Source organism: Sapajus apella, unplaced genomic scaffold, assembly GCF_009761245.1.
Source record: "Sapajus apella isolate SASKATOON/1434 unplaced genomic scaffold, GSC_monkey_1.0 scaffold22, whole genome shotgun sequence".
Taxonomy (NCBI): Eukaryota; Metazoa; Chordata; class Mammalia; order Primates; family Cebidae; genus Sapajus; species Sapajus apella.
This window is the reverse complement of record NW_022436962.1, coordinates 26,704,719-26,722,022: the sequence shown is the minus strand read 5'-3', so window position 1 is coordinate 26,722,022 and position 17,304 is coordinate 26,704,719. Positions and strand designations below refer to the sequence as shown.

Below are 17,304 nucleotides of genomic sequence, written 5' to 3'. Positions count from 1 at the left end.
TGGGGACTGATATTTAGCTGGGCTCTCATTTTCCCTACCTCTTCTGCTCTAGAAGATCAGAAATATAAAACTGCCAGAAAGGTGATACTGTTTTTCTGATGTGTCAAGCATTTTTGAAAAGGACAAGGTTTACTGCTAAGACTCCTGTTTGATGTTTGAACGGAAACACTGTGTGGCATTTAAGTCTCTCTCTGCTGGCTGTCAGGCAGTCAAACTCCAGGCCATAAAACCACCTTTTCAGACTGTTGTTTCTTTAAGCCAAAAGGTATGTGTCTGCCCCTTGAGGTCCTCTGGGGCCCAGCAAGGAGACTGGCCTGCCTAGAGGAGACTGTGCATGTAGAGGAATTGCTGTGAGACTGGCTAGTCTTACAGCTATGGCCAATTTCCAGTGATCAATGGGACATTGCTGAATGCAAAGATAGGAAGAGATACAGAGTAGCATACCGTCAACATGCATCTCTGCACAGATGCAATAGACCTAGCCTCAAGTAAAAAACTCGGTAAAATAATTGGGAAGTGACAAGTTTGACTGTGTTACCTTTGTTTTTAAAATTATTTAAGTTCACGTAACTTCAGTATTAATAATGGTTCTGTTTAACAACTATTTAGTAAAATCCCTAAAAAACTAAATAGTTGGCTCTCATAAACCTGTACGAGTGAGCTTTAGTACACCACTGGCTGGGAAGAAACGTGGGCATCACGTGGCACCTAAGGTCAAGCTCACAGCACTCCTGGGGTATCCAAATCTATCTGCGCAGAATTTAACAGGGGCAGGAATGACCAGTGAATGGGTGGATGGAAGCAAAGCCTGGAAAATGCTATTTGTTGTGTCTGTTTTGACCCTGTTTCTATTTCTGGATCATGGGCAGCAACTGAAACCCTATCTGATGTGTGGCCACTGAGGTCTCCCTCTGCAAATGCAGCTGTGTGAAATACTTCCATCGTGTGCCGCTCCCCTCAAGGAAAGCCTGCTCCCTGATAAACTGGACAGAGCTAAAACTTGGTCAGGCATGGTGGCTCATGCCTGTAATCCCAGCATTTTGGGTGGCTGAGGTGGGTGGATGACCTGAAGTCAGGAGTTCAAGACCAGCCTGGCCAACATGGTGAAACTACATTTCTACTAAAAATACAAAAATTAGCTGGGCATGGTGGTGGGCATCTGTAATCCCAGCTACTCAGGAGGCTGAGGAGGAGAATCGCCTGAACCCAGGAGGTAGAGGTTGCAGTGAGCTGAGATTATGCCACTGTGCTCCAAACTGGGCAACAGAGTGAGACTCGGTCTCAAAAAAAAAAAAAAAAAAAAAGCTAAAAGTTGCCCCCACCTTTTTCTAGACTATGTGGTTGTATCCTGAAGGCTCACTCCCTTGGTCAGCTCCTCATGCCCTGGACCAAGTCACAGGGCAGGTCCCAGGATGCCCCTCAAACACCCACAGTGAGTAGTGCCTTCTGCCTGAGCCTCAGAGGCAGCCGAAGGATGTCCAGCTTGGACTGGCAGCTCCGAGGCCTGCAGGAGGCTCTGCCCAGTCATTTGCCAGAGCACAGTTGAAAACAGCCCAAGTCCAGGAAGAGAAAGGGTTATGGAAATGGATCTGTGTAAAGACACAGCATGAGTGCAATTAATTGTTGTCAAAGCATTTTGCTGGCTGCATTCATCTCTTCTGTAGGAGAACAAAACTGTCATAACGATGACAATTTTATTCAACATTGGTGCAATTACCAAGCCTAAAAATAGTACACAAAGGGGAGATTTTCTTGAGAGGGCTGAGCTCGGCTACCCACGTTGTATGCCTGGGACAGTCCGGCCCCAAGATGGAGAGAGGAAACGAGAAAGCGAAGATTCATTGACTCTCATCATGTGCTACTAGGAGGAGCATTTTACCTGTTTTTATCTACATAATCCTTCCTTCCACTCTTTGGAGGGAGGGGCAGTGGGGTGGAGAGCACTTGAGGACCAAGATTGTTGAGCACCAATTGTGAGACAGGGTCAACAGCATTCTGTACATAATTTCCTTCAATTATCACGACAATACTCAAAGGGAGGTATTATTAGCCCCATTTTACAGATAAGAAAATTGATTCTCTAAAGGTTAAGAAGTTTGCACAAGATCCTGTAGCCAAAGTCCTTCGGATTATCCAGTCATTCACATAGAGTTGCTGCTGTGAAACATGTGAGCTCAGCAGAGCCGCACTGCTGTCCCATCTTCATCCCCTTTTCCATCTCACATCCCATTGTCCCCCCTGGACTCTGTCACCCTTTCAAGAATGAGAAAATGGTCAAAGACTTGGAGTCAAAAAGCCTTGGGTTGAAGTCTAGGCTCCATGACTTATTAGCAATTGTGACCTTGGCTCAATGGCTAGACCTCTATAAGCTTTAGTATTTTCAGATACATCAAAGACAACAATCATTCCCACTCCACAGCATTGTTGTGGGGATTAAATGAGACCACATGTGTCAAGTGCTTTGCAGAGCATCCAGCACATAACAAATACGTGATGGCAGTGGTCATCATTATTGGCAGAGAACATGGCACTGAAAAGAGGGGTAGATCCCAGCCTGACCTCCATTCAGGATACTATAGACAGGAACAGGGCCTCGGGAGGGCGGCAGCATCCGGGAATCTTCACTCCTGTCCCACGTGGCCAGTTGACTTCACGGTCCTCCCAAAGGGAGGGACCTCACCCTGGAATAGGCACAGGGCAGGGTAAGGATGGTGATACAGTTTGAATGTATGCCCCCTCCAAATCTCATATTGAAATGTGATTCCCAATGTTGGAGGTGGGGCCTGGTGGGAGGGGACTGGATCGTGGGGGCGGATCTTCCATGAATGGCTTAATGCCATTCCCTTGGGGATGAGTGACTTCTCACTCAGTTCACATGAGATCTGGTTGTTTAAGAGTCTGAAACCTCTCCCTTCTCTGTCTTGCTCTTTGCCATGTGACACGCCTGCTGTCCTTTTGACCTCCACCATGACTAGAAGCTTCCTGAGACCCTCACTGGAGGCAGCAGCCATGCTCATACAGCCTGCAGAATTGTGAGCTAATTATACCTCTTTTCTTCATAAATTACCCAGGCTTGGGTATTCCTTTGTAGCAACACAACAATGGGCTGGCCCAGATGGTGGGGAAAACTCGCCCTCTACAGTCAGGTGTGCTGACCACATGCAAGGTGCTGTTCTAAGTTATTTGCAGGTATGAACTCATCTAATCTTTAAGAAAGCCAATGTGGTAGGTGCCATTATTCTTCCACCTTAGCAAAGTGAAAAGTAAGCTTTAAGCCACTCTTCCAGGTTACCCTCTGACCCTTTCTCTGGGCACAGCCATGCCAGGCCTATAGCTCTACCTCTCTCATGGAATGGGAACCAGTTCATCAACACCACCTTCAGGAGATGACTCTGCCCCCGGGAAGCTCTCTCCTTGACCCAGGATTGGAAAGGTGAGCTCTTTGTCTCTCAAGGAAAATATTCACTTTGTGCTTTGAAAAACAGAGGAGTTTCTCCTGCTTTTTCCATCTTCTTCCCTTTGGTCACTTCTGTGGGATAAATAATAAGAGACTGGACAATAAGAACAAAATTATGTGAGAAGAGGCAGACTTGGGTTTAAACGCCAACTCTAGCTAGATACACCTGTTGGTTGCTGTGGATCTCTGCAAGTGGCTCCCCTCCTCAGTTTCCTCATCTATAAGGCAGAGATCGTATCTGCCTTGTGGTACTGTCATGAGGATCAGGGAAAAGCATATGGAGCATCTAGATCACTGCCACATGCCTTGGTTTATAACTAGTGTTACTTGGCCACATATTTACAGCATCAAGCTCTTGTTCTGGGCTACGTCATCTAGAGAGGACTCACCTTCCCGGAGTCTCCTGAGTTCCCTCATGGGTGAAGTGGGGATGAGAACATCTAACCTGCTGTGCAGGACCCCTGTGAGGAGCGGGTGAGGTCACCATGTGAGCACTTTACACAGTGCCTGGCACACAGCACCAGGCCCCATCAACTGTGCTCATTACTCTTATCCTTATCATCATGATTAGCTTCTCCCAGGAACTGAAAATTCACCAAAACACCCAACAGATCACTAGAATTATTTCCCAATCACAACTTGTGGGATGGAAATATCTGGATGGTTCTCTTTCATAGGCCTAACAGCTGTCAGGCCAGGGACAGTGGTTCATGCCTGTAATCCTGGCACTTTGGGAGGGGAAGGTGAGCAGATCGCTTGAGCCCAAGAGTTTGAGACCAGCCTAGGCAACATGGGAAAACCCCATCTCTACAAAAAATGCAAAAATTAGCCGGGTGTGGTGGTGTGCACCTGTAGTCTACTTGGGAGGCTGAGGTAGGAGGGTCACCTGAGCCCGGAAAGGTCAAGGCTACAGTGAGCCATGATTGTACCACCTGCACTCAGCCTGGGTGACAGAGTGAGACCCTGTCTCAAAGAAAAAAAAAAAAAATTCTGGTTTCATTTTAATGGTCTTTGTGTACTTGTGTCTCCTGTTTTGAACCACTTCAAATCGTTTTGAAAGGAGGCAGAGTATAAAAACAAAACAGCTCCACGGTGAGAAGTAACATGGACCATTCACCTTCTACATCCAGCTGCATTTGCAGGACGGCTGTGCAGTTAGATCAGCACCTGCAGCCTGCAATCCAAGGCTTGCCTTGCCGGATGAGGGCCCTCAGTCTTCTCAGGAATTAATTCAAAGCCAGGCCCAAGCAGCCCCAAAGGTAACTGTATCCCTAATAGCAGTTACCTGGTCAGTAAAAAAGGTACTGGCCAAGGGGAATCCTTCTTCCAAAAATCACCACCTCAAATTCTCCAGTTTTATATCAGAAACCTCAGAGTAAAAGTCTGCCTTTTGATTTCCACAGAATTTTTAGTAGCACGATGCCTTTTTGAAAATTTGCCTTTTCTTCCTATCAGTTTTCCAACCATATGTAGACAAATCCAGCCTGTAAATAGGTTGAAATGAGAGAGCCAGTTAAGTGAGACACTCAAATTGTCGCTGCATTTTAATAAACATAGCGCACAATGTGTTGCTCCACAAACACCATTCATAAACCTGAGTCACAGGTTTCAGATGGGAGCTGGGGACGTGTATAAATAGCCTGTGTATGCTAAACAGTAGGGAAAAAAGAAGTTTGGGGAATAAGGTCAAAATCATTACGCCCAATTTAAACATCATAAAAATCTCAGCCTTGTCATTATTTACAACCCCCAGCACAACTCCCACCCGAAAGAGAATGCCAAATGGAAAATTCTAAATAAGATGATGTCCTCACGTCGACCTAACCAGTACAAATGATGCAGCATCATAAAACGAAGTTATAATTATATTGTCGCCCTTCCTGGCTGCTGGATGCCCACGGTACAGAGCAGCCACTCCACAGGATTTTCTGAGCTCTGAGCTGTCTGGGGTTTTTATAAGAACATAGCTTTGACTAGCATTGACCAATTGATTTGCATTAAATGACTGTGATGGCTTGAGGTGGCAAAAGAATAATACAACTTGTGTGGTGGAGAACTAACACTTTGAACATGTTGCAAACATTTCAAAAATCCATCTTTCCAATATTCACCCATCCTCAGCTTTCAACAGGTCCCTGCAGCCTTGGCCTTGACTCTGGGTTGTTCTGTTCCTTAGCAAGCACCTTCCAGCCTTCCAGCCTCCGCTCCCATGGCCCAGGAACCCACTGTGAACTTGCCAAGTGCTGTTCAATGAAGTGGATTCAGGAAGCAGCAATTCTCTCTCGAGAGAGAGGTCTAGTGTTTCGTCACGTACTCCCCCACACCACTGATGTTCAGAAGGGCTCTGTGACCCCATGTGTGGGATTCGAACGCCAACGATTGACACACAGGGCGACAACAGATGCGCAGGGTTAAGTCGGCTCCCAGCTGCTGCGTGATCCCAGCTCCCGTTCGTCAGACTGCCTGCCAGGTCTCTTTCTCACATTTCCCCATTCTGGTCCCTCCTCCAGTCACCAGCAGAAATGCAGCTCTCGGTCTCAGGCCTCTCCCATCTCAGTCTCTGATGACGTGCATGGCCTTTGTGTTAAGAGCTCACTAAAGTGTAGATCATGCTGAATGCAAAAGTAGAAGGAAAAGAAGGGATTAGTGGAAGCCCACAGAGGACTCAGGCTGCCCCTCAGGAGAGGGACCCCTTGGCTTCTCCCTCATTCCTGTCACTACAGTATCTCACCCACTCCACTGCTGTGCCCCTTCTACTTCCCACAACGCTGGAATAAACATTTTTGGGGAGAGCATATTGTGTCCCTTGGATAAAAGATGTGATTGCGCTAAGTGCCTATTATTATTCTCATCAGGATGATGATTAGGGTTGGTTTTTCTTTTCATGCAATTGCAGGGCAGGCCTGGGGTGGGGGTGCAGTGGATGCTTTATGCCATTAGCCACCACACGCTTGTATGACGGCTGTGTCCAGGGCCTCCCAGATGATGCTGGATAATATGTTAGTGCTGGCGAAAAGATCATCAGCACTATTGCAAAGGCCAGTGTGGGAACATAAGCCCTCTGGGCACGAGAACTCAATGAATTCTTGATTGGGTAATTCCCTGGCTCTCCTATTTTCAATGGGCTCCAGGAATTAAACATACATTAAAAGCATGTGACCTTAAGTATTGCCCCAATACTACTAAGAGTGGTGATGAAGGGGACATGTACCCTGTGCTCTTGGTAAGAACTTCAGGTTAATTTTGCAAAGCTGAGGAACGATCTGTGCCAAAATATACCTCTGTCTATCAGAAAAAAAGCCCAACCACCTTTTCACATTATAGTGAGAAAAAAAGACTCATCTAAGAAGTAAAACCAAAGGAAAGAAATGAATAGGTTTTACTTCTAACCCTGTGGAGCGGTGGAGGCCCAGTGAGCTCTTCTGAGTAGCTGAAATTCCAGCTTCGGGAACCTGACACACCTCATGTGCACAGAGAACCAGTGGTCAGACCTGGAGCAAGAGGGACTTGCTCTACTTGGAGAAGTTGAGGGCCAGATGGGGAGTGGCTTGCTCAAGGTCACACAGCTAGTCACAGAAGGGGGAGAAGCCACATCCTAACTCCAAAGCCAGAGCTTTTTGCATGATAGTACTAAGCCTCATGTGGATACTTTTGTTTACTCACTTTCATTCATTCTTTCATTGAATGTTTATTGAGCACCTGCTGCATGCCAGACACTATTCTCCGTGCTGGGAAAAATGCTGAGTGTGCGGCCCCAATTCCTGCCTTGAGGAAGCACACAGCTAAGCTGTAGCAGCAGACCACGAGGGTTCAGTGAGCACCAGGCACGGGCCAGGACACTGCAGACGCAGAGGTGAATGAAACCAACACGGTCCCTGGCATCAAGGAACAAGTCAACCATAAATAACATAATTGTAGATGAAGAGAAATGAACCTGAGGAGGGGGGCGGCATGATCCAGAATAACTGTGCAGGAGGGTAGTCCTACTACTTTAGGTTTGAAAAAATCTTTCTGCAGAGCAGACACTGTGCACTCTGGGCTGGCTGGCTAGTATCTGCATCAGCTCGCCCCCTTCTAACACAACCCGCAAATATCACCTGATCCACAAGGCAAACTGAGAAGTGGGCTGATGAGTGCCATGTGGTTCAAGCAGGATAGAAGAAAGAGCACAGGCTCTGAAGCCAGATGGCGCCAATTATTGGCCGGGACTTGAGACACATTTCTTAACCTCTCCAAGGTCCTCAGGAGCCCCCCAGGAGGCTCAAACCGTAACCATCAAGCCCGTCTTCCCCACTGCTGTTACGTGGGCCTCTAGCCCTGAGCTCAGTTCAGACGTGGCTCTGCACCCACATGGGTCCCCTTCCCTCCCTGCCACGGTGGCCTGTGCTGATGCTCCTGTGCTCTCCACCAGCTCTGGATCTGGGGGACCGGCAGCTCCTGAGGTGGGAGAAACAGAGTCTTTAAAGGAGCCCCGAAGGGCACCAAGGTGCCAGATTTAACAAAGAACGTAGATGTCGGTGGCCGCCACCCAGGGTCCCCGTGAGGCTGCAGGAACTGACCGTTTCCAATTGTGTTTTAGAAACAAAGTAATTAGCGCATGCAACATGAAGGCAGGGCCAAACTGAAGTAATGAACTAGAGGACAGTCAAACAGAATGTCTGGAACATACTCGGTTCAGAACGATCATGCCCATCTAACCGAGAGAAGCTGCCAAACCCACCCCACCCCGCCCCCTCCCACCCCCGCAGCTGAGCACCCACAGTCACTTCCCTCCCTGTGATTTCATAGGCCTTCTTCCCGGCGACGCCTCGGCTCCAGCAGTTCCTGCGCAAAACTGAAATGAGGGAAATGTCTTGCCTCCATCTTCATCCACACTGAGGTGGATCCCAGGCTAAAGGGCAGGAGCTAATGAAAACGCTGGTGTCGTTCTGCTGGCTTAGAGGGAAGACAGTGCTGTCTCTGGGGACAGGCCACTCAGCCCATGACCCTGCAGAAGGGGAAGTCTGTGGCTCCACAAAGAGAGCAGGGTTGAGCACACTGCAGGGAAGACACCTAACCTCCAAGGTGTCAAGTCGCTAAGCCCATGACGGCTTTGTCCATGCTCAGTAGTTTCCCAAGACAGGAACCCATCTGACAAGCCTTCGGATGTTAAATAGTTCAGACTTGGAGTCAGAAAGACTTAGGTGAACCCACTGGGCACCGGGGAAATCTCCCGAGGCTTCAAAGACAATCAGGCTCCCTGCAAGCTGGAGCAGTAACACCCCGGAGTGCCCCGCAGAGTCTGCACACACTAGGGACGCAAAGGGGAGGGAAGACAGAACCAAGCAGAATGCTCCAGAGCCACCGAGGTGAGCATCAGGATTGTCCTGAGCTTGTTTAAAATGCAGAGGCCCAGATCTAGAAAGTTTGAATAAGTAGCTACAAGCCCAGGAACCTGCATTTTTAAAAAGCACACCTTCCTCCCTTCCTTACCACTCACTTTGATAAAGACTTTTCTAGAGTATTCTAAAACAGCCAGCAGTTAAGAGCTACTGGACACGGTGGCTCACACCTGTAATCCTAGCACTTTGGGAGGCCAAGACGGGTGGATCACTTGAGCCCAAGAGTTCAAGATGAGCCTGGGCAACATGGCAAAACCCTGTCTCTGCAGAAAAATACAAAAATTAGCCGGCCACGGTGGCACATGCCTATCATTCCAGCTACTCAGGAGGCTAAGGCAGGAGGATCCCTTGAGCCTGGAGTTCGAGGCTGCAGCGAGCTATGATCCTGCCACTTTACTCCAGCCTGGGAGACAAAGTGATACCCTCAAAAAAAAAAAAAAAAAAAAAAGGAAAAAGGAGTTCAGTCTTTGAAATCGGGACCCAGGATGGACTACTTACAGATACTATTGGCTGTGACTTCAGGAAAATTATCTACCTTCTCAGATTCAGTTCATAGGCAAACGAGGATAGCATGTATCTCATAAATTGAGCAATACGTGTAAAGCTCTGAGTGCAAAGTCTGGCTCATTTTTAAATGTCAGAACTTTGGGAGGCTGAGGCAGAAGGGTCACTTGAGTTCGAAACCAGCCTGGGCAACATAGTGAAATCTCGTCTCTACAAAACATTTTAAAATTAAAAAAAAAAGGGTCGGGCGCGGTGGCTCAAGCCTGTAATCCCAGCACTTTGGGAGGCCGGGGCGGGTGGATCATGAGGTCAAGAGATCGAGACCATCCTGGTCAACATGGTGAAACCCCATCTCTACTAAAAATACAAAAAATCAGCTGGGCACAGTGGCGTGTGCCTGTAATCCCAGCGACTCAGGAGGCTGAGGCAGGAGAATTGCCTGAACCCAGGAGGCGGAGGTTGCGGTGAGCTGAAATCATGCCATTGCACTCCAGCCTGGGTAACAAGAGCGAAACTCCGTCTAATAAAAAAAAAAAAAAAAAAAATTAGCCAAGCATGGTGATACACACTTGTAGTCTCAGCTACTCAGAAGGCTAAAGAGGGAGAATCGCTTGAGCCCAGGAGTTCAAGGCTGCAGTGAGCAGTGATCACACCAGCCTGGGCCAAACAGTGAAACTCCATCTTTAAATAGAAATTTTTTAAAAATTAAAAATTATAAATGCCAGACAAATGCAGCCACATTCTTACCAGCCACAGCCCAATCCAAACATGGGGGGGCGGTGGAGTCCAACATCCCAGCCCCTCCTCTTCTTCCCCTGGCTGCTGTCAACCATGCCCTTTTGGAGACATCACTGGAAGGTTTAGAGGTCACCATGGCCCTGCCACAGGTAACAATGGAATCGCAAGTGACAAGCGAGTCCCCAGAGATAAGCCAAAGAGGAGCAGGAAGGAGAAGGAGGCATTTTCAGAAAAGGCATTCTCTGGCGTGTCAAACCACAAGACAGTCTGTTTATAGCTATCTGCTTAGTTAGGACGTTCTGAGCGGAGAGGTGAAAAGAGAGGAGATTCCTGAACAGGACTGCAAAGTCGGCAGGTTTCTCTTAATTGGAATGGTGTTATATAATATTGGGGAAATTGTAAATGAAGCATTTAGCAACCCAAAATGCCACTTTATGAAGCGTGACAGCCACTGTGGGGCTGGGACAGGGAGTTTGGGGCCTCTGTTATGGCTCCCAAGAATCCTTGCAAACAGGCTAGGGGGAAAGCGGCAGTAAGGATGAGTCCCCGGGGCCACAGGCAGCCTGGTGGGCTAAGCTGAAGAGTTGTGAGAGGCAGAAGCCCTACAGGGAAGGAGGAGCAGCCAACTGCACTTCACCAGTTATCTCCAAGGGACGTTGAGAGAGTTTTCACTGTGTGGCCCTGAGGGTGTGCCAGCAGCAGGCAAGGCCTCCTACAGGATCTCTGGCCCCCTTACTTGTTTAAGTAAGGAGCCCTTGCTCCTGAGCCAGTCAGACAGCTGGGACCACACCGACTGGCCATGACTGCCACCCTCACAGGCCCTCTCCCAAAGGCCACCTCCCCGAGGCCAGCCTGAAATTCCCTTCCATGTGCTGCAGGAGTCAAAACCACAAGGAGGGGCAGACACTCACCAGTAAAGATAGTAGAAGAAGGAGAGGAGATAGAAGGCCAGCTTACACCAGGCCTCCTTCTGACAGTAACTCAAAGTGTCAGCATTCATGACCACCGGTGGGTCGTAGGCTAGTTCTGAGCTATCTGCTGGACAGTGGAAATACCTGCAGGGAGAAAGGACAGCATTGTCTCTGAGGTCCTGGTACTTGTGGCATCACCCGGGCAAGCCCTTCTGAAGCAGGACTTCTGCTGAGCAATCCCTGCCAAGCAATTGCCTGCCTTCTGCCCAAGTTACAGTTCCGGTGCTGCTGGAAACTGGCTCAGCCACTATCTTCCAGCAGGTAGTAAGTCCCCAAATACTTCGATCACTGGCATCAGGGCAATTTCACCAATATACAAAGCTGCTCCAACAGAAGGGGAAATGTTTCACCTGGCATTGCCTGGAAGTCTGAGGAAGAGCCTCCTCTCAGGACAGGTGTAGGCAGAGGTACAGGGCTATACCGCCACTGCTGGGACACCACCGTGCCTCCATTCTACCCTACGAACTACTTTACACAGACCCTCATTGAAAATCCTGAATACTTCAGGACATCCTATTCCCTCTTGAGTGCAGAGCAGTTTACAGGTGCTTCCCTTCTTGATAGTGGGACCTAGAACTCAAAAAGAACATCAGCCGTCTGTGGGGAGGGAGCTGCCTCTGACGGCAGCTGGGTGAGCGGAAGAACGTGGGTGGGGGAGAGGAGGAGGCAGAGCAGATAACATGAACTGTGTCTACTTCAAAATACCAAGTTCCCAAGGCTCAGCTGGCCACAGCCCCTGAGGAGGGGAGCCCTCAGGCTTGGTGAGACCTGGGGCAGGAGTCTGAGCCTCCTGAGCCCCTGGGAAGTGGTCACTGCCCTCAGGACACTGCCCCCAGGACCCTTGGCCACAGCCACAAAGTGCAGCTGGAATCTTTCAGCGAGTTCCTTTTTCAGTCATTCTGGTAAGGGCACCAGAGGCCAGGAGTGCAAATAAATGGCTTCCTAGACTCCGGGACAGACAGTGGTTCTCAGTGGTGAGCATGGGCCCAGGGAGAGGGCTCCAGCTGGGAGATGAATCCCACTGGCTTTGAAGAACATCCCTGCAATGTAGCAGCTCGCAGATCCGGCATCGCAGTTCCTTCCTCCTTCCCCTTCAGAGAATTGCACTGACGTTATCTGTCACTGACACTGTGCTGAAAAGAAATCACAAGCCAGATTCGATGACAACTGCCAGCTCATAGCCCTCCAGGCCACTCACCTCTCCTCTTCCTGGGAGCCTATCTCAAAAGCTATTTGCTGTCACTGTGGTTTTGTTCCCAGGTGACCTCATTAAGTAGAGGCAGAGGGGCAGGGTAGCCAAGTGGCTCCATGGGAAGAGCAAAGGCCCTACCAGTCACCAGTCACTACACTGACCTTCCTTGGGTCTGAGCCTGTCTGAGCCTCAACTTTCTCTTCTGTGAAATGGGGATGGAATCGCCTACCTCAAAGGGCTTTTGTGGCCATTATGTGAAGCGGTGAAGGGAAACAACCTGCGAAGAACAGGTACTGAGTCAACAGCAGACAGTTCTATTTCCTTTAAGCAAACTAAGAGCCAGAGCAGGAGGGGACTTTCTCTGTACGAGACATGTCACTGGACTGGACCTGTCGGAAGGGAAGGAGAGTGGAAAGGGGGAAAAGGGATACACAAGGGTTCTGATTTTTAAAGGACTCCTCCCATCCTCATTCTTTTTTTTCTTTCATGTTCTGAAAAGTTACTAATTGCCAGGAACTAGACTAGTTCCTGTCAGGGATTCAAAAAGAGGTGAGACAAAGTCCCTATTGGCAAGGAGACTACAGCCCCTCCCTTTTCCCATAGAGATAAACTTTCAAAGTCTAAGGACACTGGCTGCCTTTCCTTCTCCTCCCTCTTGGACAAGCACTAGCCCTACAAAGCAGTGCCCTGATCCATGCGTGGCCAATTAACCACATTTCCAATGCCCTGGCTTGACAGCCCCCTGCTTGAAGGAACTTGGGACAAACTCCTTTCCTGGGGAGAAGAGCCAGCCCCTGGGGCAGTGTGTCAGACAACAGGGACTTGGACTGGGATTCATACAGAGGTGGGGTGGAACCTCGGCCCAGCCACATCCGAGATGAGCAACGCTGGACAGCTGACATAACTCGGTGAGTCTCTGTGTCCCCATGTGTCAAACACAGAAAACGAAATCCCCCTCACTTGGTTGTTGTGAATCCTGGATCCCGACTGGGGACTCGATACATTTCCATGCCATAACTTCTATTTGACGTCTAATTCAGAGGATGCAGATTGCCTTTACTTAAAGTGAGGCTTCTCTATGTAAACAAATATTTTTTCTTCCTCCCTAAACCTGAGATTTCTTCTACCCTGCTGGCCCTGGTCAATGGCACCATCAACCACCCAGCCACCCAGCCTAGAGGCTTCCCCTCCCTCACCTGCACCCAATTATGTATGGGCCAAGGCCCGTCCAGTCCACCTCCATGGGTTCTCTTGTTCTCTCACCATTCTGACTCCCACTACCTGGGTCAAGGCTGTCTCATCTCTCTACCCGGAGTTCTCACCATAACCTCCCAGTGGATCCTCAATATTTCACCGTCTAACCCATCCTTTACACTGCTTCTCAGACCACCTTCCTAAAAGTCAGCTCAGGTAATGCCATTGTCTTCTTCCAAAGCTTCTGAGAGTTTTCCATTACCTACAGAATAAATTAATTCCACCTTCCCTATCAAGTCATCTCAGGTCCTCCATACCATACTCACGGCTATCTGCCAACCCTCTCCTTATTTCCCTCCGAGAACCCTACATCCAACCTCCCTGAACAACTGCCATTTCTCAAGCACACCAAGTGCTCTCTGAACTCTGGGCCTTTGCAAACTGGTCCCTTGCCCTGGAACATGCTTTTCCAATGTCACTCTTGAGTCTAATTCAAGTGTTTCTTTCTCCATGCTCCTAACTATATTCCTCACACGTCTGTTAAAAATGTATTTCCCTCCGCCACTAGGATGTACATTCCTTAAGGGTAAAGGTTTTGCTTTGCACTTAACTTGAAATCCCTCACAATGCCCAGCATGTAGTATGTATTCCATATGTTTTCTAAATGAAGGAGTACATGTTTTAGGTGTGGCTAAATTCAAGCCAGATTTTATGGTGCAGTAATAATGATAAAACACTTTGGGGTCCAATGCTCTGGCAGCAAAGGGTCAAGGGCAGGCAACTTATCTGCACAAATATCTTCTCTACGACTTTGGTATTCCTCCACCTCTGCCTCCTGTGTCCATATGGTGACTCTATTTTACAAAAATCCAAGAATCACGTGATCTGACGCATGGTCTTAGCAGGGAATAGAATATATGAAATTATAACTGTCCCAGAAAATCCAGCCCATCTGGTAGGTGCTTTTTATTTTATTAAGATATAATTTACATACCATAAAAGTCACCCTTTTAAAGTGTACAACTGTACAGTTCAGTGGTTTTTAGCATATTCATAGAGTTGTGCAACCATCATCACTATCTAATTTCAGAACATTTTCATCACCCTAAAAAGAAAACCACAGACCCATTAGCAGTCATTCCCTATTCTCATTCCCTACCAGCCCCCGGCAGCCATGGATTTACTTTGTCTCTATAGATTTGCCTATCCTGGATGTTTCATATAAATAGAGTCATAAAATATGTGGCCTTTTGTGTCTGGCTTCATTCACTGATATTTTCTTTAGGGTTCCACGTTGCAGTATGTATCAATACTACATTTCTTTTTATTGACAAATAATATTCCATTGTATGGATATACCACATTTTGTTTCTCCATTTATCAGTTGATGGGTATTTGGGTTGGTCCCACTCTTTGGCTGTTGTAATGCTACTCTAGCTGCTTTTAACACGGACCCAAAGGCATGGCTTGCGGCTAATGAAACCAGCAAGAAGGGCCCTCCCTTACTGGACCTGCTGCCTGAGAGCAGCTTAGGAAGGAGCTTTAAAGAGAGAGACCCAAAAAGGAAGGGATGAGTGGAAGGCACTAGATGCTGTCTATTTGGGGGGCATCATCACTGGACAGCAGGCTGCCCTGGCAGAAAAGAGAAAGGATAGGCCAATCCCAGTCCGACTTACCTCCAGAAGTGATAGAAAAGTAGAGGGACATTCAGCCCCAGCGTGAGCCACTCTTGCGCACACAGGAACATGATGCAGAATAGGCTATGGATGGAGTATTCTGGCAGCACCAGCTGAAGAGGGAGCAGAGACACAGCCCTAGGTTAGAGGGAAAAGCCACTCCTTCTACGGCAGCCTGGACACTGCCTCTCACAGGCTGGTGACATGAAGGCCCTCCCTGCAGCAACACAGAGTCGCCAGCCCAGGACAGATCCATTTCTGATATATTCTTCTTTTCATGCCACTCTTCTTTTTATTATACCCAAACCCAGATGACACAAGCCCTCAGTGCACTACTTACTATTAACAGAGTACCGCACTTGCTCCTAGGGGGTCACCCACAGATGGCCACTGGGAAGACTAGAAGAGTTGGTCCAGCCCATGTGCCACCTGACCCAAGGCAGGACCACTAGGAGAAATACTGCTAGAGTTTCTAATGAATCCATAACTGCCCCACTCTTGTTTTTCTGGCTCCTGTGTATCACAGACCCAAAGTGAGTATGTACGATTATCACAAACATAGAAGGGTGAAGAAAACATGGCCCACCCCAGGAGGTAGGCATTTTGCCTGATGGTGGATGGAGAAAGAGGAACATAAGAGAAAGAACAATTAGCAATGATGAAGAAGGACACTGTAGCCTCTGGAGGAAGAGGGAAGAAACTGACCCTGACCAGGAAAGGCCTGATGCTAGGAAGTGAGCAGCAGGAAGACTAAGCTCTCCCGCCTCCAATCCAGCCGCACAGGTATAAACGGGTAAAAGGAGCTTAAAATCATTGAAAAGCCTCTCCCAAGGGTACATACATTTTATCAAAAATCAAAGTTGTAAGCTAAAGGGTAACTGTCAGGAAGAAATTTGGCCCCTAGGCCAGCAGTAGGGAAGGCTGCAGATATAAATGCATCATTTTACCCACTTATAGAGGAAGATGTAGACATACGTTACTAAATATATTTATTCATGTAACATATAAATGTACTTTGTATTGCTTAGGCTACCATGGATGCTTTGGTCTTCCCCTCAAAATCTTTTCAAACATCCTTGGGGGCCCATCTCAAATGCCACTTTTTTTTTTCTTTTTTTGTGCGTGTGATGGAGTCTCACTCTATCTCCCAAGCTGGAGTGCAGTGGCGTGATCTCGACTCATTCTAACCTCTGCCTCCCAGGTTCAGGCAATTCTCCTGTCTCAGCCTCCCCAGTAACTGGGATTACAGGCACCCACCACCATGCCTGGCTAATTTTAGTATTTTTTAGTAGAAACAGGGTTTTACCATGTTGGCCAGGTTGGTCTTGAACCCCTGACCTCAGGTGATCCACCCACCTTGGCCTCCCAAAGTGCTGGGATTACAGGCATGAGCCACCGCACCCGGCCTCAAATGCTACTTTCTAATGGGAGCTCTCCCCACCCCACCTTGCTCCCTTGTTCCTTCACCTTCCCCTGTACCTCTGGGCCCCACAGCATGTTTTCTGACCCTATCCCAGGAGTGCTTTCCGTAATCTATCCATTGTGGAGTCATCATCCTCTTCCCACCTCCCAGTGCAGACAGACTCCTCTGTCCAGCATTCTGCAAGCCATCTTAGCCAATGTCTATTCTTTTCTCATTTCCATTTGCAAAGCACCTTTGTACAATGCATGGCAGTTAGCAGACTTAACAAATACTTGGTAAAGTGCATTGACCTCACCAAGTGCACATGTTCGGAACATGGCTGGCTGGCATTAGATATCCAGCCTGTGGTTATGAACTAAGATTTCTTTGGGTGGAGAGCAAACTCCCTCAAACCACCCCATCTGGGTATGGACCATGACTTTGGTCTCTCACTTTAGTTAGCTGAGCTAACTATCCCAGATGGCAGACACAGAGGGAGAAACACATACGCACACATTAAAAATAAAGACATGCACAGCACACGTGTAAGACATTTTGTAACTATGGGGCAGCTCCTTTATTCTCAAAGACCAGTGCAGATGAATTGCATTAACCCACACTGTAGATTTCTCAGGCAGTCACCTGAGGAATCAGAGCAAAGGAGCCATCATTCCAGAAGTGGTGACCCTGGGTGGGTGAACCAGGCACAGCCAACCTCTGTTGAATCTCAACCACCTGGCAGGAGGGGACACGCATGTCCCTATTGTATCTCCTTATAGGACCTCAGAG

The 17,304-nt window shown here is 48.2% G+C and overlaps 1 protein-coding gene across 5 annotated transcripts in view; it reads right to left on the bottom strand.

The window, feature by feature from the left end:
* Positions 1-4,983: 4,983 nt before the first annotated feature.
* The window catches only part of CNIH3 (cornichon family AMPA receptor auxiliary protein 3), a 285,107-nt gene continuing 272,786 nt past the window's right edge, over positions 4,984-17,304 (bottom strand). For all 5 annotated transcript variants that reach the window (XM_032289389.1, XM_032289388.1, XM_032289390.1 and 2 more), the window contains 3 exons: positions 15,114-15,226; positions 10,992-11,135; positions 4,984-6,069 (listed from right to left, as the gene is read on the bottom strand). In XM_032289389.1, coding sequence (XP_032145280.1) covers positions 6,042-6,069; positions 10,992-11,135; positions 15,114-15,226 — 285 coding nt within the window. In that variant the 3' untranslated portion in view covers positions 4,984-6,041. The remainder of the gene's footprint in view (positions 6,070-10,991; positions 11,136-15,113; positions 15,227-17,304) is intronic.